Source organism: Microplitis mediator, chromosome 9, assembly GCF_029852145.1.
Source record: "Microplitis mediator isolate UGA2020A chromosome 9, iyMicMedi2.1, whole genome shotgun sequence".
Classification (NCBI taxonomy): domain Eukaryota; kingdom Metazoa; phylum Arthropoda; class Insecta; order Hymenoptera; family Braconidae; genus Microplitis; species Microplitis mediator.
The window spans coordinates 22271559-22293896 of record NC_079977.1 but is presented as its reverse complement, the minus strand read 5'-3'; the positions used below and the strand labels follow the sequence as shown (position 1 = coordinate 22293896).

The 22338-nt window shown below is 31.1% G+C and overlaps 1 protein-coding gene across 3 annotated transcripts; it reads left to right on the top strand.

The window, feature by feature from the left end:
- The first annotated feature begins 14279 nt into the window (after positions 1–14279).
- On the top strand, positions 14280–21009 carry LOC130674634 (transcriptional regulator ovo-like). Of its 3 annotated transcripts, XM_057480024.1 has the most exons (7): positions 14281–15105; positions 15790–17505; positions 17583–17797; positions 17964–18098; positions 18179–18478; positions 18568–18726; positions 20688–21000. In XM_057480024.1, the coding sequence occupies exons 1-7, from the start codon at positions 14958–14960 to the stop codon at positions 20688–20690; spliced, it is 2676 nt and encodes an 891-aa protein (XP_057336007.1). In that variant the 5' UTR covers positions 14281–14957; the 3' UTR covers positions 20691–21000. The 3 variants fall into 3 exon arrangements, with proteins under 3 accessions (XP_057336006.1, XP_057336007.1, XP_057336008.1); XM_057480023.1 differs by having other exon boundaries at positions 14280–15105; positions 18568–21009; XM_057480025.1 differs by having other exon boundaries at positions 14290–15105; positions 17583–17731; positions 18568–21007.
- The last annotated feature ends 1329 nt before the right edge of the window (positions 21010–22338 follow it).

Below are 22338 nucleotides of genomic sequence, written 5' to 3'. Positions count from 1 at the left end.
ACTATCTCATGCGTTTAATTTACGATAACGAAAGTAGGATCACACAATTTTCACTCTCTGTGTTTTCGATTATGTAAGCAAAGTTCAACCGTTTATCCATATATATAAGTATATATACATATATTTATACATATATACCAGAGAACAGTCAGTTTACGGTTAATAAAACAGTTACGTTTGCCTACTTATAAAGTCTATCTCACTGGTTACGTCGTGAGACGACAGTGTACTCTTCGCAATACTCTCTTTTCTAACATACATAATATGTATATATTTTTACAATACATATATGTACATATCAATAACATATACATATATATTTATACCATATTATGTACAAATAATTCTAATTTTAATGTCTGAACCGGTAAAACAGAAATTTTTTTATGATTGTTCGAGGTTTTTTTTCAACTTTATGCCGAAACTATAGGAGCTATGGATAAAGTCAAAAGTATATTTTTTGTAGGAAATTTAATTCTCTATCAAAGTTGTTGAAAGAGTTTTTTTTGTATCTTTGATAGTTTAGCCAGAATTTGGAATGACGAATTAATAAAATTTTTTTTTTAATTTCGAATGAAACTTTAGAGCTGAAATTTTGTGTTAATTATTAAATTTATGAGAAAATTTCTCAGAACCTTTTTTGTAAAAATTTAAATTCTCTATCGAAATTAAGAAATGCCTTTTTTTCGTATTTTTGATAGTTTAGTCAAAAATTAAATTTGAAATTGAACTTAATAAATATTTTGAATCCTATCAAAATTTATAATAAATTATTTTCCGTGGGTTGAATGATCTCGAAAAAAAAATGATGAATACAAGAAAAAAAGGTTGAGTCATTAACCGGTTAAATAAAGCAATTCAAAAAAAAAAATATTTTTATAAATCTAAAAGTTGAAAAACAGGTCAGATGCCGACATTGAGAGACCAAAATGGCGGCAGTACTTATGACCTTGCGGGGTGTTGGGATTGTGTAAGGCGTAAAGCTGAATCTGAGAATACGCAGAGCAAGAGTTAAGTTGAGTGTGAGTTAAGTAAAGGGAAAGAGTCGTATCGAGTGAGTCGAGGAGTCTAAAGAAATAAAGACAAGAGACGAGAGTTTACCTCTCCCACACTAATACTGGGATTTCCATCACTAACGCGAATAAGACAGAGATGGAAAGAGACAAGACTAAAGGAGTAAGAGTGTATGTAATATGTGGTTGAGTACCAGCTACCAGCCAACTAAAGGTTAATGTCCTGACTACGGACGCGGACTCTTGTCCTCCTTCTTTTCCCTCATCCTCTTACCTGAGAATTTACTTGGATCTTTTATATTTAATCTGTTAAAATTTTTAAATCTTTCTGATTGTGATAATTAAAATATTTCTGTATATCTTAATATACATTTTTTTTTAATTAGTAATTTAAGTTTTAAGTTGAGCTCATCATTAAATAACGAGAGAAAATGGAGGACGTTAGATTTTAAAATGGAGAATGGGATTGAGATTGTAAAGAGGCTGTTAGAGAGTAGAGTGAGGGCCACTGTCACTGCCACGGTTGTATATGAGGTAATATCAGATTCCATCTCGTATAACTTTTATTATAATAATAGACTATTTTTTTTCCTTCATTATTATTGCTATTATTTTTTTTTTTACTGTATTATTAAATTAAATACTTGGATGAGTTATTATTTTGAGAACAAAGGACTTGGGGTAAAGTGGAAAAATTTTTAATTATTCTAAGTAAAATATTAAAATAATAATAATATTTATAAGACAATTTTATTTCCTACAGAAATACTCTTTATAATTTTATTCACGATCTAATAGTTGACACAAAAATTGAACTTGAAATAAAATTTTTGAAAATAGTCCAGTTGACAAAAAATTTCTTCCTACAAATCAGGTCTTTTTCTACACAAACTCGAAAAATGAAACAAAAATACAATTTTTTAAAAATAATTGCAATACATAAAATTCTGAAATCTTTTATATTTTTTTATTCAAAATTATGGCTCAAGTACTAGAGATATGATAAAAATATATAAGTACGTATTACAGAGTCTTGTATTCCAAGGTCGCTTTAATACATTACAGAGGGTTAAAAAGTACAACAATTTTATACCTTTAGGAATGTGAAATAATTCCAAGACATATTAAATTCTCACGAGTCTTACCCACAAGTCTAACCGACCATTACCGATCCACCTTATCCATTTTATAAAAAAAAATATTTATTATTACTATTATTTTTATTATTACACAATATTTTAACCCCCATAAACTAAAATAAGGTCATGGTCATTTTTATTTTACTTAAAAAATTTTATCTTGAGAAAATTCCATAAGTATTTTCTAAAATGAGGTCATGAAAATATATATACAATATATGTGATTTAAAAGCTTACAACAGGTTTATTTTTATTTGAAAAAAAAAAAAAAGAATTCTCGGGTAAATTTTTCAAGTCATCTATTCTAGTCATCAAATGTACATTGAAAAAAAAAAAAAGAAAAATAAATCTGTATGGTAGGCATGAATGTATAGAATAAGGAGGAATATAAGTATAGAAGTAGAAGAAAATGACTATAAGTTAAAACGAACATAAGCGAAGCGAAACGAAACGAAACGAAGCGTACCGAGGCGAAGGAAAAGAACTACGACGAAGAACAGACCAACGAACGAACCAGTGAACGCCATAGTTGTTTTAGATATAGATATATTTATATATATTTATACATATATATATTTTAAGAATGTTAGGTCATTGACTGGCTGTGGCCGGCGATCCGCGAGTGTCCAAGGACATCCAGCTACAGCTACAGCTACATCACAGCAACAGCTCATAGTCGTTTTCACTCCGCTACCCTTTAATTTTATCTCGTTTTTTTATCTTATGCTCATTAATTTTAGGAATTATTTATCTGCTGATAGCTTCCTTAGGGATTTAATGGAATTTTAGTAGATTTTTCAAGTTGGGATAGAAATCGATGGGAAACCGGCTACAAAAGACAATATTAAAACTTTGGAAATTTTAAACAGGAGATTTTTTTTTGAATAGATGCAATTGTAGTACCGATTTATTAATTTTTTTCCGAATTTAATTCTGGCGAAAATAAGAATTTTTTATTTTTTCAAGAACTTTATTCATTTTTCGTCAGAATTACTATATATATTTTTATATCAAATATGTATTAGGAGGTACTAATAGTGATCTTTAATTGAATCTAATGAAATAATTTGTAATTTCGAATTATTCGTAACTTTTCGGATTCATTAAAAAAATCAAATTATTTGAAGAATTCGAATTATTTGTAAATTATTTTATGTTCCAAATTTGAACCTAGTATTTGAATATTTCCAAAATTTACGAATAATTAGAATTTATTTATTTACTCAATGCAAATACTATTTGGACATTCCTGGCATATATTCTTTCAAAAAAAGAATTATAAATGATAAATGACGTTCATTTAAAAAATTCAACAATTTTTTCGAAATTTTGACTAGTTTTTTTACCGCTCTAAATTTGGAGGTTTTATATTTAAATATTTTTAGCAACATTCAAAAATTACACATATATATATGTATGTACAAATGGATTTTTTTTCATGGACCACAAAGATCACCTGTCTGAACTCCCACGCTCTTTATAAGGGCCAAATTTTGACCTGAAGAAAATGGGATCGTCTTTTGTACTTGTCTCGTATCGTATCTTTATTTGTTATGGATAAAAGGTATATAGAAATAGTATAGTAGGTATAAATACATATATAGGTATATATATATATAATTTTTTGGAGGCTATATTGAATGTATGAAGTAACGTATCGATATGCATTTTATTATGCGGCTTTTTTTGGGAAGTCGTTGAGTTGAGGAGGTTTAGGCCCCAAAAACATCCACGCTCTATTTTTTTTTTGGTAGGAGGAGGGGGAGGGGGAAAATGTGTATATGATCGAATTACAAATTTGAAAAGAGCGGATACGAGCAGAGTATACTCTCACGACTGTCGGAAGTCTCAACATCTGCATTGATCATTTTATTATTATCGGTTTTTATTGTTGTTATTGTTATAGAGGCGATGGTACTTGCGGTTATGGTAATAATGTAATCGCTAATTTCATACTATTATCTTTTATATTATGTAAGAAATACATATTTTTTAAATTTTCGCTAAAAAATTTAAAATTGAGAAAAAAACTTGTTTTTTGGATTTTAAATAAAAATTCTGAGTAAACGAGTGGAAATACACTAAAAATTGTAAGGACCAATTTTGTTCAGAATTAAATTTTCTATACAGTCTTCTATGACGTTATAAGAAATTTTTTTTTTTTTCTTACAAATTTTATTATAATTTTGACATTAAAAATTTTTCAAACAAAAATTTCAATTTTTTAAGTTTTTATCTAAAATTACTTCTAATCTACTCTAGGTACGACAAAAATTCACTGATTCAATTTTAAAGAGCATCAAATTCTCTACAAAATGATCTATAACTTTTTCAAAAAATTTTATAACGTAGATAAAATTTTTGTTTTTATAAAAAAAGGTCGAAAAATAATAACTTTTTACTCGAAAAATTTTTTATTTAAAATTGTCGCCAAAATATTAGAAATACGACAAAAGTCATGAAAGTAAATTCGACAGATAATTAAATTTTCTACAAAAAAGGTCTTGGTACTTTTAGTCATAAATTTGATAGTTCAGCCGTAATTTTGATGTTAATGTCAAAAACTCGAAATTTATGAGTTTTAAGTAAAAATTTGTTATGGGAAATAACGAAAATAATTTTCGTGGAAGGGTAAAAAAAAATTTATAAATTTACCACTGAGAGGAAGGAAATCTAGTAATTTAAGGTTCTTTACTATTATATATATGAAAGCGGTTAATTGATCGTCTCCTGGCCCTGGATCCTTCGAGGATCGACAACAATATTTTATATTTTTATTTTTACTGTCTTTTTAAACTCTTTTTTTATGGTCGGTAAAAAAGTAAGGGTTGTCGGACAGACACTTACGGTTATATATATAAATATATATATTTATATATTTATACCTGTATGACAGGAAAGAGGTAAAAGAGGTAAGGGATAAAGAATGCTGAGTAAAGTTGAGGCTGTAAAAGAATTATTGCTTTTGAAATTTATAAATTTAAAGAAAATTTTTATTTTACTACCTCTTTAATTACAATTACATACAGTACGGCTGTAAAAAATATTTATAAAAATATATGATCATTTTAAATTATTTATGATTCTAAAAAATTTTTTTTCTTACAAAATTTCCGGCCAAAGACTTCAAATACGACGAAATTCATGAGAAACAATTTCAAAGCTAATTAAATTTCCTACAAATTTTCATCAGTCACTTTTTTCCATATCTTCAATAGATTCCTCATAATTTCTATTTTAATTTCCTCTTAATAGTAAATTTTCAAAGTAAAAATCGGTTCAATTTTTTTTTTAAATCTCTGACCCATTTTACCCCATTAGTCAATTCTCGTCTTAGAATAAATAAAAATAATAATAATATTAACAAATAGGTCAAGTCGCCGGTAAAAAATAATCAAGAAATCGAAAAAAAAAACAAAAATCGGTTTTGAAATATTTTTGAAATGAAGCCAAGGTTATACAATTATTATGTAGAATTGCAGATATAATGCGTTACATACTCTCAGTACGGGCCAATATATATATATATTTATTCTTAAGGTACCGCAAGCTCCAGAGACACAACTTTGTTCACTTTTGCTTGCCCGTACTAATATAACGGTTAATCCGTCAGCTTGTGATCTCTCGAGGAATCGGTAAACAGCAAAGAACTTTAACAAAAATATAAACAACTAGTAATCTTAGTATAGGTCTTTGTTGTTATGTATTTTGATATTGTCCGATCCTCAAAGTAAAGGCCGATCATTGACCAAAAATTAATAAAATATATATAACCCGACCCTTTAACGCCATTACCGATCGTGTCCGACTTACGAAGGTAACATGCCTTACATATTAATTTGTACTGAATACCATCACGTAATAGTGTTACGACACTGTTCCAAAAAATATCATGGAAAAATAATAGAATAGTGCTTTGGTTAATTTTGGCTGTTTCTTGTTTCACATTTCTTAATATTTATTTTTTTTTTTTATATATATATATATATGTAGAATGTTTATATGGAAATGGGTATGGGTATGGGTATGGGAAGGTATGGGTGTTTTGTGGTATATGTGAGGATTATGTGAGTAGTGAGGATCGAGTGGGTTCATTGGACGCCAGCGGCCGCCAATTTACCGTTACGTCTTCAGAGCAAAAATTTAACGCCGAGTTCTCTTAGTTATATTCACTATGTCTAGTATCATATGAGAATTTATCTTTCACGATCAAAATATTTAGGCTAAATTTTCATTGAGTTTATTTTATTTTTGCGCGGTATTTCTAAAAAAGGGATTTATTTATCAGAAGGTATTCAAGGGAGGCTCAAGATTTTTTTTTAGGTCATTCAGAGCTCTTTAAAAATTGTTATGTAACTTATAAGTCGGAACAGAATTTTGATTTCAAGATTTTGAACGATTATTCTTAAATGATAACTTTGAACTTAATTTTTGAATAAACTATTGCATTGACGTAAATAAGGTCAAGGACCTTTCTTATAGGAAATTTAATTCTCTACAAAATTATTTCTTATACTTTTTATCGTATCTTTAATAGTTTTGCTAGAATTTTAATCCAAAATTTAGTAAATTCAAAATTTCTTGTGCTATCAAAACACATTATAAAATTTTGATCAAAATTTGTGTATGAACAATTGAACTTACGTTGATAAGGTCAAGGACCTTTTTTGTAGGAAATTTAATTCTCTACAAAATTGCATCTCATACTTTTTATCGTATCTCTGATAGTTTTGCCAGAATTTTAATCCAAAATTTAATAAAATCAAAATTTCGTGTTATCAAAACACATTATAAAATTTTGATCAAAATTTTCATAGAAAATATTGAATTTACATTGATAGGGTCAAGCACCTTTTTTGTAGAAAATTTGATTCTCTACAAAATTATTTCTTATACTTTTTATCGTATCTTTAATAGTTTTGCCAGAATTTTGATTCAAAATTTAGTAAAATCAAAATTTCTTGTTCTATCAAAACACATTACAAAATTTTGATCAAAATTTTCATAGAAAATATTGAATTTACATTGATAGGGTCAAGGACCTTTTTTGTAGAAAATTTGATTCTCTACAAAATTATTTCTTATACTTTTTATCGTATCTTTAATAGTTTTGCCAGAATTTTGATTCAAAATTTAGTAAAATCAAAATTTCTTGTTCTATCAAAACACATTACAAAATTTTGATCAAAATTTTTATGGAAAATATTGAATTTACGATGATAGGGTCAAGGACCTTTTCTGTAGCAAATTTAATTCTCTAAAAAATCACATCTCATACTTTTTATCGTACCTCTAATAGTTTTGCCAGAATTTTGATTCAAAATTTAATAAAATTAAAATTTCTTATCAAAACTTATTACCAATAAAGTAGTCCACCATATTTTTACATTGACAGTCTCGTGCAAAAATAATTCCATCCATAGGTCCTGGGTTCGAGTCCCGAAGTCGGCGTCAGTTTTTTTTTTTTTTTAACATTTCAGCTGTAACACAAAAAAACTAATAAAATGAATTTGAAATAAAGTCATTAGTATGTTTGAATAGTAAAAATACTTATCAAAGTCATTGATACTTTAACAAGTATCAATACTCATTATGACGTTATTATGTCGTATAAATCCGCTAGACTATTAAATATATACGTATATGTATACATAAGTATATAGTATATATCCGTCGTTGTAATTCCGATTCCACTCATGTCTGTTTCCTTTTACGGGCAAACGTGTTTGTAAAAAGATAGAACGAACAACAACATGAGCGAGATAGAGCTTGAGAACGAGAGCGAGAGAGGGAAGAAAGAGAAAGAACCAGAGAGAGTTCACTGCCACTGTTGCTGTTGCTGTTGCGGACTTATAGTTCCGCTGGCGGTCATTACATATACTATTTTATAATAGTTGTATGTTACACTAATATTATGTCTGTGTAACAAAAAAACACACTCTTGTATTATATGTGAATAGAACGCAACAAAACGCAACGCAACGAATAACTTTATTCTTTAATACCCTCCATCTTTATTTCACTCGCTAATCATTGCGCAATTTACTTGAGAATAAATTTTTTTCTTACTTTCAAATCTACAATTATCCCGCCGCATGTGAACTTGACAGTGGGATAGAGGAAAATTTTTTTTCAATTGTTATTATTATTGTTATTTATTATACTGCATGTTTTATGTTTTATTTATTAATATGGTCCGCCATTTAGAATTGATAAGGCAATAACCGGGTACCGGCATATGTTATCCTATGGGTTAGTATGTATTATATTTAAATGTTATCTGTTAAAATATAATAAAATATAAGAAAAAAAAAGAGGTTTGCTGATTTTAATAGTATTTACTTTCAGAAAGCAGGTCCGTTATGTTTTAAAATCAAGAGTCCGCTCATATCGCATCGCGGGTGTGATTCAAGAATCCGGGTATAATGGAGGCATATTTACGTCATTATATGCGTCATGATTTAGTCACTTGAAATTAATATAGAGGTGAAAATATGAGGGATTGCTTCTAATAATTGTAATAATTGGATTCTTTTTTTAAAATTAAGACATAAATTTTTGATATCAATGATTGGAATATAAAAAGTATATAGAGAATTTTGTAAGCTATGATTTGGACGATTTTGGTCTCAATATTTTTACTAAATTGACTCATCACGCGTTAAATTTTGATTTTATGTAAAAAAGTCGATGGACGATTTTGCAGAGAATTGGGTGGGCTACAAAAAATGTTTAAGGGGACAAATTGATAAATGGATAACTTATTGAGTTATAGCCATTTTTAAATTATTTGATAATTCCAAAAAAGCGAATATAATTGAAAAATATTTTTATATAGTTGATAATGCAAAAAATTTTTTTTTTAATTTAAAACAGAAAATTTTATTAAATTAAGACTTCAAATTTATATTAAACATTGCAAAGTTTTTTTTAAGTGTACGCTAATAAATTTATGACATGAAAAAAATGCATTCCAAAATGGGCCATTTGAAGAGAATATATAAAGCGATGACTCCCGTAATTCTTAATGGATTTAAATAAAATTTTCCACAAATATTCCTCACAATAAATATCTCCATAAAATAAAATTACGCCAACAATATAAATCCCATTAACAAAATACTACCAATTAAAAACCATAAAATGAAAAAAAAATCCTCCATAAATCGCGTTCTCAATAACTTTAAATTGTCATAAATAAATAAAACTAAATACTTGTTAAATTACATCGATTATTTGAAATAATCTCATTTAAAAAAATAAACTTTAATTATTTAACAACTTAACGTCCATTTAAATCCATAAGTACGATTTTCGTCCCAGCAGAAACTTGTCAGTTCGATGGCTTACATAATTACCAACAGATTAATATTTTATTTCTTACACCGATTCTCAGAGTCAACATCTCGGCCAAGTTTGACAACGAACCAAATCTGTCCCCTCATTTGGACCCAGTGGGCATTTGTAATTTAAACAATCATCAAAAACCACCAGCCGGTTGATAAAAAAATCTTTTCTTCCATAACCTTATTCCGTTCCGTCAAACATGGCCGCGGTTTTCGGTTCTTTATTTATTTTACCGTCTTTCAATTTAATCTTTCATGAATATTCAAATTACTCGTACGAGTTATTAATAATAATTGGTATGATAAAAAAAATATATATTTATAATAAATGAATTATGTATAAATTAATGTAGTGAATGACAATTATCGAAAGGTGGTCTAAACCAGCTGACCTTGGCTTAACCAACGTTAGTTTGATTTATTACAATATTTATATATATATATTATTAATGTATTTAGAGGTTAGAAATGTAAAAGTGTTAAAATAGTAATTTTTTATGTTACTATTATAATTTATAATAATATTTAATGGAGGAAAATATGCGGAAGACTAGTTAGATTGTAATAGATGATGGAAAAAATATACAAGACAGTGACTTTGTGAGAATATAATATATAATATAATAGTTTTAAATTGGTAGTCGTGACTGTCTCACGTCTTGCCGGTCTTTCCTACCAGTCCCGAGCATTCAAATCACCGGCTCTTTTTATTACGATGAGTTAGTCATTATAATAATTTTTTTTTGTAAAAAGTAATGTGTAAGTTCTATGGATTATGAGTTTTGATTGATTGTAGGAAAATATAAATAGTATTTTTTAATTCATTTGTTCGTCACATTTTTTATTAAAATTCGAATACAAATATATTAAATTTTTAATTGATATTCTGAGTAAACTATTCGAGTTACGGTAAAAATTATAGAAATCAAAATTGTAGGAAATTAAATTTCCTACAAAAAAGCTCTTATTCAATTTTTTTCTAAAACGAATAATTTAATCAGAAATTTAATTCGAAGAAGACTAAAAATAATTTTGTGACTCTTGGAAAAAATTTACTAGTTTTAAAACTTTGAATTTAAATTCTGATTAAACTATCAGTGATACGATAAAATTTATATAGAATAATTTTTTAGAAAATTTAATTTCCTACAAAAATGTTTCTCATAAATTTTGTCATAAATTCAATTCTTTAGACAGAATTATGTAAAAACTAAAAGGAAATTTTTATTTCTCGAAAAAATGAAAATTTATTATTTATCAGGCCCATTTTGCACCACTTCTTATATCCGACGTATATATACATCATTGTATTACTATTGTATATTGTGTTAGATAAAAAAAGTGGTCTAGCAAGACTTTCTCTTCTATTTGTATTTTAAAAAACATTTTTCGTTTTTAAATCCCCGCCCATTTAAATCTCAGTCTCAGACACACAAATTCTCAGCCATTATTCTAATATATCAGTACGTAATTTTACTAGTGATCATTTAGTAACCCCGGAATACACGTAATGTATTTCGTAATAAAAAAAAGTTTCATTCTTTAATTCAACGATTTAATTTTTATATTATTTTTCAACGATCCAGTAAAATGATCGGCTAGATGAATATATGAAATGGATTATGTTGGGTTTATTGTGCAACAATATGTATAAGTTGCATGTAGTAATCAAGATGCAATGTCAAGGCCAAGATCATGGATGTTATGCAATCATTTACTCAAGTATGATTAAAATATAAACATTTTATTATACTTCAGCTTGGACGTATTTTATTATTTTTCCGTTATATGTAGGATTCATAACTGATAGACTCTATCAGAAAAATCTATGTAGAATTATACGGGAATCCATAGCGATCCAAATAATAGCAAGTGGATTTATATATAAGGATTTATGGGAATTAACATAAGAAAGTACGGAGTTATATAATAGGAATCCATATTTAGAAATCTATGGGTATCTGGATTTCCATACAGGGGTTCCACATGGGAAACTATGGACATACATAAGAATTCATGGGGATCGACATAGGAAAGTACGGATTGATATAGAAATCCACATAGAAAACTGTAGGTCTCTGGATTCCCATGATGAAAATCCATAAAGGAACCTGAGTACTTGAATTTCTATGTAAAAAATGTAATATACATGGTGAACATTGCATGTCAATAGGGGAGGGTGGAGCAGAGTGGCCCCCCTAAGCCAATTATTATTTTTTGTGGCTTTCAACCATAAGATCACTTTACTTTTGTCCTATTTCGAACAAATTTATGGACATTTTGCCAAAATTCTGAAAAATTTTTTTTTTTTTTTTTTATGGGGCCCCCCTTCAAAAAGTGATAAAAAAATTTTTTTTTTTCGTTTTTTTTTTTTTTAAATTGTTTTCATCATTAAGAATGCATTTCTTTCTCTTGACAACTATTTTTGGTTTTATATTACTCGAAAAAAATTTTTTAAAGCGTAAAAAATCGTTCACTCCCGATTACTTTAATTACTAATTGTTATTTAATAAAAAAAAAAATCAATTCTATAATTTTACTTTATTTCAAAAATTTATCAACTAAAAAAAAAATTTAATTTTTATAAATTTTTAGTGACCAAATTTGCCTCTTACATAGAGAAACGGCCGAAAAATATGAAAAAATAATTTTTTCGGAAGTGTCGGCTGGTCCATTTTGCCCCAGGTGTTATGCGTAGGGCTAGAAATGTGGAATTATAATAATTTTTTTTTAATTTGATGATAAAAATATGAAAAAATCACTTTTTCGAAATTTTGAGCTTGTCCATTTTGCCCCAAATGTCATGCGTAGGGGTAAAAATGCGCAAACATATCGGATTTATAGTAATTAGTCGAAAAAAAAAAAATTTTTTTTTGGTCAAAATTTCAGGAGGGCCGCTCTGCCCCACCCTCCCCTATACACGGAGAAAAAAGTATAGTAAAAATTACAATACGATAGTAAAATTTACTAACAGATATGAAAAAATACATTCTGTATTGTAATTATTACTAAGCGTTTAGTAAAATTTACTAGTTACTCGTACGAGTAATTTGAATATTCATGAAAGATTAAATTAAAAGACGGTAAATTAAATGAAGAACCGAAAACCGCGGCCATGTTTGACGGATCGGAATAAGGTTATGGACGAAAAGATTTTTTTATCAACCGGCTGGTGGTTTTTGATAATTGTTTAAATTACAAATGCCCACTGGGTCCAAATGAGGGGACAGATTTGGTTCGTTGTCAAACTTGGCCGAGATGTTGACTCTGAGAATCGGTGTAAGAAATAAAATATTAATCTGTTGGTAATTATGTAAGCTATCGAACTGACAAGTTTCTGCTGAGACGAAAATCGTACTTATGGATTTAAATGGACGTTAAGTTGTTAAATAATTAAAGTTTATTTTTTTAAATGAGATTATTTCAAATAATCGATGTAATTTAACAAATATTTAGTTTTATTTATTTATGACAATTTAAAGTTATTGAGAACGCGATTTATGGAGGATTTTTTTTCATTTTATAGTTTTTAAATGGTAGTATTTTGTTAATGGGATTTATATTGTTGGCGTAATTTTATTTTATGGAGATATTTATTGTGAGGAATATTTGTGGAAAATTTTATTTAAATCCATTAAGAATTACGGGAGTCATCGCTTTATATATTCTCTTCAAATGGCCCATTTTGGAATGCATTTTTTTCATGTCATAAATTTATTAGCGTACACTTAAAAAAAACTTTGCAATGTTTAATATAAATTTGAGGTCTTAATTTAATAAAATTTTCTGTTTTAAATAAAAAAAAAATTTTTTGCATTATCAACTATATAAAAATATTTTTCAATTATATTCGCTTTTTTGGAATTATCAAATAATTTAAAAATGGCTATAACTCAATAAGTTATCCATTTATCAATTTGTCCCCTTAAACATTTTTTGTAGCCCACCCAATTCTCTGCAAAATCGTCCTTCGACTTTTTTACATAAAATCAAAATTTAACGCGTGATGAGTCAATTTAGTAAAAATTTTAAGAACAAAACCGTCCAAATCATAGCTTACAAAATTCTCTATATACTTTTTCAATTCCAATCATTGATATCAAAAATTTATTTCTTCAAAAACGAACCTGTACCTGAATATATATTATGTAAAGTGTAGTTTTACCATAAAAAATATAATATCCCCATAAAAATGAAAGAAAATAAAAATGTTGAAAGCCATAATATAATAAAAATAAAAAAACGAAAAAAGGCAACAGTATAATGCCGTACAAGAGTACAGTATTATAACGTGTGATGATGATCCAGAGGATGAACGCAGGAGTAACTAAAAGGTCCGTTTTAAAACATACAAACACGGCATGGCAATGCAGCTCAACTCTCCAGTTCTCCAGTTCTCCATACTTCGTATAGTAGCCTACAGCGTACAGTATATAGTAAGTAAGTCTGTGCTCACACACGCTCATACGTCCGTGCAGTATAATGACATATACCAAGAACCAAACTGAAGAACAGAGGGAACAGTAGATGTAGAGTATAGAGAGAACCGCTTCAAGTGCGTCGATTTGAGTCGAGGCATGACTATAGTCAGCTGTATAGACGCGGGGGTAGAGACGCCAGAGGTTTAAATTGAAGAGAAGAGTGGTATGTAAGGAGAAGTGAGGCGAGGATACAATTGTGGCGGCGGAGAATCTACTCGTAGTGGTAGTTGTATTATGGGAGCCAAGGTAGCTCAGGCAAGACGTGCGAGCCAGTGCCCCGAGTCGGCTACACGGGGAGGGGAGAGGTGAGCGGGTGATCAGGTGAGAGGGTGCGGGGGAAGGGGCCAGAGTGAACCGGGGCCAGCAGGTACAAGTAAATACCTGTGCTCGGTAATCCGGTGGGGGAAAAAAATGACGACTAACTCACGGTCGGGGCCCAGGGTCCCGTCCGACATCTCTCAAAGCCCCAGTTGCTCGCGAGAGACCCTAACGTACTCTTCAGACAACGGAACTTGGACCACACCTTACATTTTTTTTTTAATTTTACGACCAGTCGGTAAATCTTTGACGTGTCACGTTGCAGTGAAGTGATAGTTGCTGAAGATTTTTTAAAACAATCAGTGCCCTAAGACATTTTGTAAACTGGGATATTAATCCTAGATGTCAACAACCAGCCTAAGAAATAACGATTGATTCTCAAGTGCTTTTGTATTATCAAAGTGCATAAGACTTTCAAGGTGATAGAAATAGTTATAACGTGGACATTTATCTACATGTGGTGACTTGACACTTGTCAAGGACTATTGTGATTTATGTTTATACGGAAAACGCTATTTTATAATTGTTCCGTGGAGTAAAAGTTCAAGGTCAATGTGGAATCAATTGGGGGGACCCATTGTTTGAATAGTCTATAAACTTGTTTATCAAGGGTGTAAATGTTTGTGAAACAGGTATTTTGAACTTGAGGGGGTTGTTAAAATGCCGAAAATATTTTTGATTAAAAACCGTTTGCACCAGCAACAATTGCGGTTGTTGGAAGCACAACATTTGAGTAAATCACCGCCTAATGGAAAGGATAGTCCATTAAGTACCGAACCACTCAGTCTCATTGTCAATAAACATCAGTGTAAGTATACAATTCTATATATATATTATTTTTATTTTTAATTATACGATACTGTACGCTCGCAACAGGTGCCGACACCTGTTGCTGACCACCTTCCGGTTTTTATTCTTTACAATTACACGGTATAATTCACCTTTTATCCTTTCAACAACCAGAATTCATATTCATATTCTAGCCGGTAATTGATTAGGAAAAAAATTATATGATCGGTGAGTTCAATGCTGGACCGAGCAATGAACTTTGGATTAGTCAGTTTGGGTCAAAATTTAACAGAATATCGTCATTAGTAGAATCGCGTTATAAAATTACAGACTAAAGGAAAAAAAGGTTCTCCGACTTGGATCATGGTAGCATTCCTCGGTCTTAAAATGGACGCTTGAAGCGCCGCTATAAGAGTCGCGATTTGTTGCCTTGGATAAGTACCCTTATGCTACGGTATTCCATACATACATAGTGACTTACACTGGGAACCGAACAAGTTTTATCCCTACCAGTAGATTTAATAAAAATAAAAGGATACGGGACTACAGCAACCGAATAAGAGTTTATTGTCGATGCAGTACACGCGCATTCCAGTTAAATCTCACGGTCACAACGTTCTCTGGCTTCGAAACCTTCCTTTCAACGAATAAAAACAAAAAAAGCAATAAAGGTAAATCAGTAAGAAAAACGACTTTGTTTCAGATCGCGATAAAACAGAGGACGATCGTGCGACAACTCCTGAATCTGTACGCAGCAATAGTCCAGCAGTATCACCACCACCACAATGGCAACCAACATCCACACCCGCGAATCCAAGCTCGACACCAAGGCGCTTTATATCAAGTATTTTAGGCGGTGATGTCCCGTACGGAAGTCGTACGCACGTACTAACACGTGCTGAACGTAAAGAATATGGAAGTCCAGCGATTGTACCAACGGGAGACAAGTTTCCACGTAAAGCTGATAAAATTGAATTGCCTAGACCACCGACTCCTCCCAAAACACCGCGAGTTGAACCTCCGACGAGAGTTTCGGTGATACAGCGGGTGCCACCTCAGACCCAACCACCTAGACAAGAGCATACTAAAATAGAGATACCGCGGACTACGGAACCAGAACAGGATCAGCCGATTGACTACGCGGTGCCGAAGAAAAATAAAGAGGAAGATCAGGATGAGGAGCAGAGTCGTGAAGGGGCTAAAGCTTTGCGAATTAGTAATTCAATTGCCCGGCCGCTTTTGGCGATGAGATTATCGGGTCCTCAGACTGTAAATGCAGCCGCTGGACATGGGAGAGCTAGTTCCGGTAATTCGGGATCCAGCGGTTCGAGCGGTGGCAGCTCTGCAGGAAGTGGTGGTGGTTATTCGGGTTCTGGGTCGGGTGGAGGTGATATTGGTGGAGGTGCTATGGGTGGTGGTGGAGCTGGGGCTGGGGGTGGAGCTAGTGGTGGTGCTGGAGACGGAGGTATGAATCCTGGTGGTAATGGTGGTCGGGGTAATTATGGACCAAGTTCACCACCTTCGGGTTCGCTACCCCCGTTTTATGAATCGCTGAAAGGTGGGAATAATCTAGCTAATTTTGTAAATCAATATACGGGACAGAATGGTGGATATTTGACGCCAACTAACGTTGGTATGGAATGTGATACTGGACAGCAAGATATTCAGCAGCAATACAACGCGCAAGAAGGTAAACAATACTCATTGCTGCAGAATGTATGCGCGTCCTATGAGTTAGTGCTCAAAGAAGAAACTGACGAAGACGAGCTAGGAGATTATAAAATTCAGCCCAATGACTTACTGTCCGGACAGTACGGAACTTACGATGTCACTGACTCGGGAATGATGGTCGACATGGTAACCGGTGCCGTAGTAGATCCTTTGCAGTTTACTGCCACCCTTACATTTAGCTCACCAACGGATCACACAGCACTCCTAGAAAGCTTAACAGATGCTGCAGAATTGTTTCTGCCCCGTTTGCCAGCCGATGAAGGAGGCAATGATCTGTTGGAAGATTCGCTTCATTCCCCCGGATCAGCCACTAGCCTTGGCCATGACGGACAGATGACTACTCCTGTAGAACCTTCGGTAGACCCATTTCCCGAGCACAGTATGGCTCTTCGAGGTTTCGATACCACAAGACATTACAACGCGAATCAATTTTCCCTGTCAAAGTTATCAGGAATAACTCCATACCCTTCCGATGAGTCTAGTTATCAGCCGCTTGCCAAAGAACGCCCTGAATTGGCGTTACACATCAACAACCAAAACCAGACGCATCAGGAACCGCAGCTTCAACAACTGCAGATTCAGGTCCAGATGCAGCAGCAGCAGCAACAACAACAACAACCTGCCACATCTCCACATCAACATCATCATCAGGGATTGTTGAGCCCTGGTCTCACCTTCTCTGGAAGTGGTAGGCCTTTTTTGAATGAAATTTGATTTCTGATAACACCGGAAGCAAATAACGATAACTTTTTGTTTTGCATACAGGTTTAGACCTCGATACCGGAAGCAGTACAGGCGGTAGTTTACCCAGTCCAGGTGCCGGAAGCTGTTCTATTGACGCAACTTCAACAAGTACGTCACCAGCATGCGGACTTATGGAACACGCACCAAGTCCATCGGGTGTCACAGCAACTGTGAGTTCATCAATCAGCGTTGGCGACCCGTCCCTAACACAACGGCCTGGCGTACTCCAGCAGAGGGTAAGCATTCCTGATTGATAAAGGCAAATAAAAGCATTTATTTTATGCAGTGCCAATCAACTTGAGTGCTTAATCTCTTCCTTAATATGTTATCCCTTTCCATTAATTCAATATCCGAACTTAAAAGTGATCAGAATTTATAATTATATTTTATGTTTGTATTCAGTTGGGACTTCCGGGTGATTGTCAATTGGAATTCGTCAATGGCGGTCATGGAATCAAAAATCCATTGGCTATTGAGGGACAGCGGCAGACTAGTAATCGCGACGAAGAACGCGTTAGTCGACCAGCTTCTGGCAAAGTAAGTTTTGTTGAACAAAGACAATACTTTTTATTGATTTCGAATGAAAATCTTATTGATTGGTCTTTGGGTTCTTCCAGGACGATGATCCAAATCGTTTCTCCTGCCGTATTTGCAGCAAAACTTTTAGCTTACAACGGCTACTAAACCGTCACATGAAATGTCACAGTGACGTTAAACGTTACTTGTGCACATTCTGCGGTAAAGGTTTCAACGATACATTTGACCTTAAGCGTCACACACGGACACATACTGGCGTAAGGCCGTACAAGTGCAATCTCTGCGAGAAAAGTTTTACTCAGAGGTGCTCACTCGAGAGCCACTGTCTCAAGGTTCACGGTGTTCAGCATCAGTACGCTTACAAGGAGAGACGGACAAAGGTAAAATCTTAACTCTCAAGCAAATCTTCGGCTTGTTGGTACTCATTCCAAAGGGCGTTTAATCACGAGCACTAATTTTGCTATTACAGGTCTACGTTTGTGAAGAGTGTGGACACACAACTCAGGAGCCCGAAGTCCACTACATTCATCTCAAGGACAAACATCCTTACAGTCCAGCCCTGCTGAAATTTTACGACAAACGACACTTTAAATTTACCAACACTAATTTCGCTAACATGCTACTGCAGGTGCGCACCTAAGAAAAAAAATTATATATACATATACTTCTCTCGCCTACTTTCACCCTCCAAGTACCTAATCGTGATTCTCTCCGGCGACTTATTTGATTTTCATTAAAAAGAAAAAAAAACTTAAGAACGATCGATCGTTTTTCCGATACCGATTTAATTGTTAATCTAGTAACCGGAAACTAAGACTCAGTATTTTTAAACTGTTAAATTATAAAAAAAATTAAGTTATTATTTTTAATGTATATAACTATCGACTATCGACTATCGGGTGGTGGCGGGAATTTTTTTAAACAAATGGGTATATTCGAAAAAAAAAAAAAAAGAAATGGTTTACTCAGTTAAGCTGTGGATGTACGGAAAGATATTTTTTGAACGGGTCCATCGATTCTAATGATTCTTACAGTGATCGGAAGTGCCGATTTTTTAGAAGACCTCTGACTTCTGATTGCCGTGAGAATTATTTGAAAGAATATCACTCGGAAAATTTTATATACATCTAAATATAGGGCATTTTAGGTCAAAATAAAAACAATTTTGATTTTTTAGTTAAAGTAAAAAAAGATATGAAAAATTAATTTTTTTAAAGAAGTAATCGAAGATTTTATTTTGAAAAATATTAGAAACTGAATATTTGAGAGAAAAAATTTTTTCAATCTCTTCATAACTTGTAAAAACGACCAAATATGATCATATATGATTAAGTATGATCAGATATTATCATATATGGTCATATATTAATTTGATTTTGATAAGACATGAATATATATGACTATGCATGGTATCTGATATTACAAATGACTTGATCTGATATGATCATATGTGATCATAAATGATATCAGACGTGATCATGTCCGGAAAAATACTCAGATATGATGATGTATGACCAGATAAGATAATTTATCGTATCTAATCATATTTTATGATATGAGTTCTCATATATGGTTAGACTTGATCATATATGATCATATAATGAATTTTTTTGTATCTTGTCAGATTTAAGTGTTCATGAGTGATCAGATATGACTATTAATATATGATTAAATATGACTATTCGTATATGATTAGATACGACCATTCCTATATGATCAGATATGACTAATCATATATGATTAAATACGACTATTTCTATATGACCATTTATTATTAGATATGACTATTCATATATGATCAGATAATGTTTTTTTTGCATCTTGCCAGATTTAAGTGTTCATATGTGATCAGATATGACTATTCATATGTGATCAAATAATGAATTTTTTTGCATCTGGTCAGATTGAAGTCTTCATATGTGATCAGATATGACTATTCATAAATGATTAGATATGACCATTCCTATATGATCAGATATGACTATTCATATGTGATCAAATAATGAATTTTTTGCATCTGGTCAGATTGAAGTCTTCATATGTGATCAGATATGACTATTCATATATGATCACATATGACCGTACCTATATGATCGGATATGACTATTCATATATGATCAGATAGTAAATTTTTGTATCTTGTCAGATTGAAGTGTTCATATGTGATCAGATTTGACTATTCATATATGATTAATCATATAATATGGTCATATATGATCAGATAGAAGGTTTATTTGCATTTTATGAGATGAAAGTGTTGATGTATGATTAAATATGAGTGTTGGTTTTACATGATCTTATATGATCATACATGAGTATTCATATTAGATCATATATGAACATATTTGGTCAGATTAAGGTATTAATTGTATCCGACAGATATAAAAATTTATATATAGCCCTATCTAAATATTTTTACTCGGATATAAATGAAAAAATTTTTTGTTATTGACTGCCCTAAATTGCTTCGTATACTTAAAAAAATCATTTATACAACCGGTTAACCTGTGATACGGAATGGTTTAATTTTTCTTAATATTTTTCAGAAATTAAATTAAAATAATTATATTTTTAATTTTATTTTCGCAGTGATCAAGAGGAAATCATAAATATAAGATGAGATTATTATAATTATTATATAAATATTAAAATGCAATAATTAAATTTCCTCATACGATCATTTATTTATTAATTGATCAATTAATTAATAATTTATAATTATTGAATTTTTCTATATTTTATGATTATTTATCATAAAGGGGGTTCGTGCAATTATATATATTTTTTTTTTAATTACAATGATTTAAGATAATAATAATTTTGCACCCGGTTAATTATTATTAATAATAATAAATAATTAATTGTTAGTGGGTACGTATTTTTTTTTAATATTAATGGTGCATAAAATTAATCGTAATAATATTAAAAAAATATATATATTTTTTATGTAAATAAATAAAATATCAAAATTAAATTGAAAATATATGACAAGACTTTGTCAAAGCTATCGATGCTGTTTTAAAAGACTGTAAATAATTAAATAATGATAATAATAATAATTATATTTAATGGCACGGTACTTATGCAATGTATTTTTTTTTGTATTAATTAATTACTTAGTTTTCTTTTAAATAAAATTATTACATCTTTTTATTAAAAATACTCAATTTATTAAAAATTTTTCCGAAAAAAAAAACTATTTACTATTAATGTTTTTTTTTATACTAATTACTAGATAATTTAATTTATAATTTTTACTGTAATAGTTTATTTATTTGTTTATTGATAGTTATAATTATTAATAATAAATAATTTAAAAAAATTTTTATATATATATTAAACTATGTTCTTAATTATATTTATAATGATTAAAATATATAATACAGATTGTGACAAATAAAAGATTTAATAAAAAAAAATTTATTATTATTTTGTAAAGATTTCAATTTTTATCATTTTTTGTCAACAAGTAAAATCGGCATCAATTCCCTGGTAGATCCGAACTTTGGTAAATTACAGTAATTATCAAAATTGCATACAATTTGCGGTAGTTGGAAAAATTACAGTAAAATACCGGAATTTATCACAAATTTACGGTGATTTACAGTAATTTACAGTAAAATACGGTAATCTTAAGATATTTTGCGGTAAAAGACGGTATTTCACACCAAAAGTACGGTAATTTACCGCATAATTTCGGCAAACCTGCAGTATTTTACCGTAGAGTGTAGTATCCCCTAGCGGATCCGAATTACGGTAAATACAGTGATTTACCGTAATTTACGGTGCCCAGCAGAATTACCGTAAATTACGGTAATCTACGGTAAATTACGGTAATCTACGGTAAATTACGGTAATCTACGGCAAATTGCCGTAATTTACGGCGCCTAGCAGAATTACCGTAAATTACGGCAATTTACCGTAATTTGCGGTAGATTGCCGTAATTTACCGTAGATTGCCGTAATTTACGGTAAATTACTGTAATTGACGGTAATTCTGCTAGGCACCGTAAATTACGGTAAATCACTGTATTTACCGTAATTCGGACCCGCTAGGGTATCCCTAGCAGATTCAAGTTACAGTAAATTACGATAATTATCGTAATTTACCGTAATTTACGGTATCCGACAGAATTACCGTAACATACGGTAAAATACGGCAATCTACCTAATTTACCGTAAATTACGGTAAAATTCTACAAATTACGATAGAATACCGCAAATTGCGGTCAAATACCGT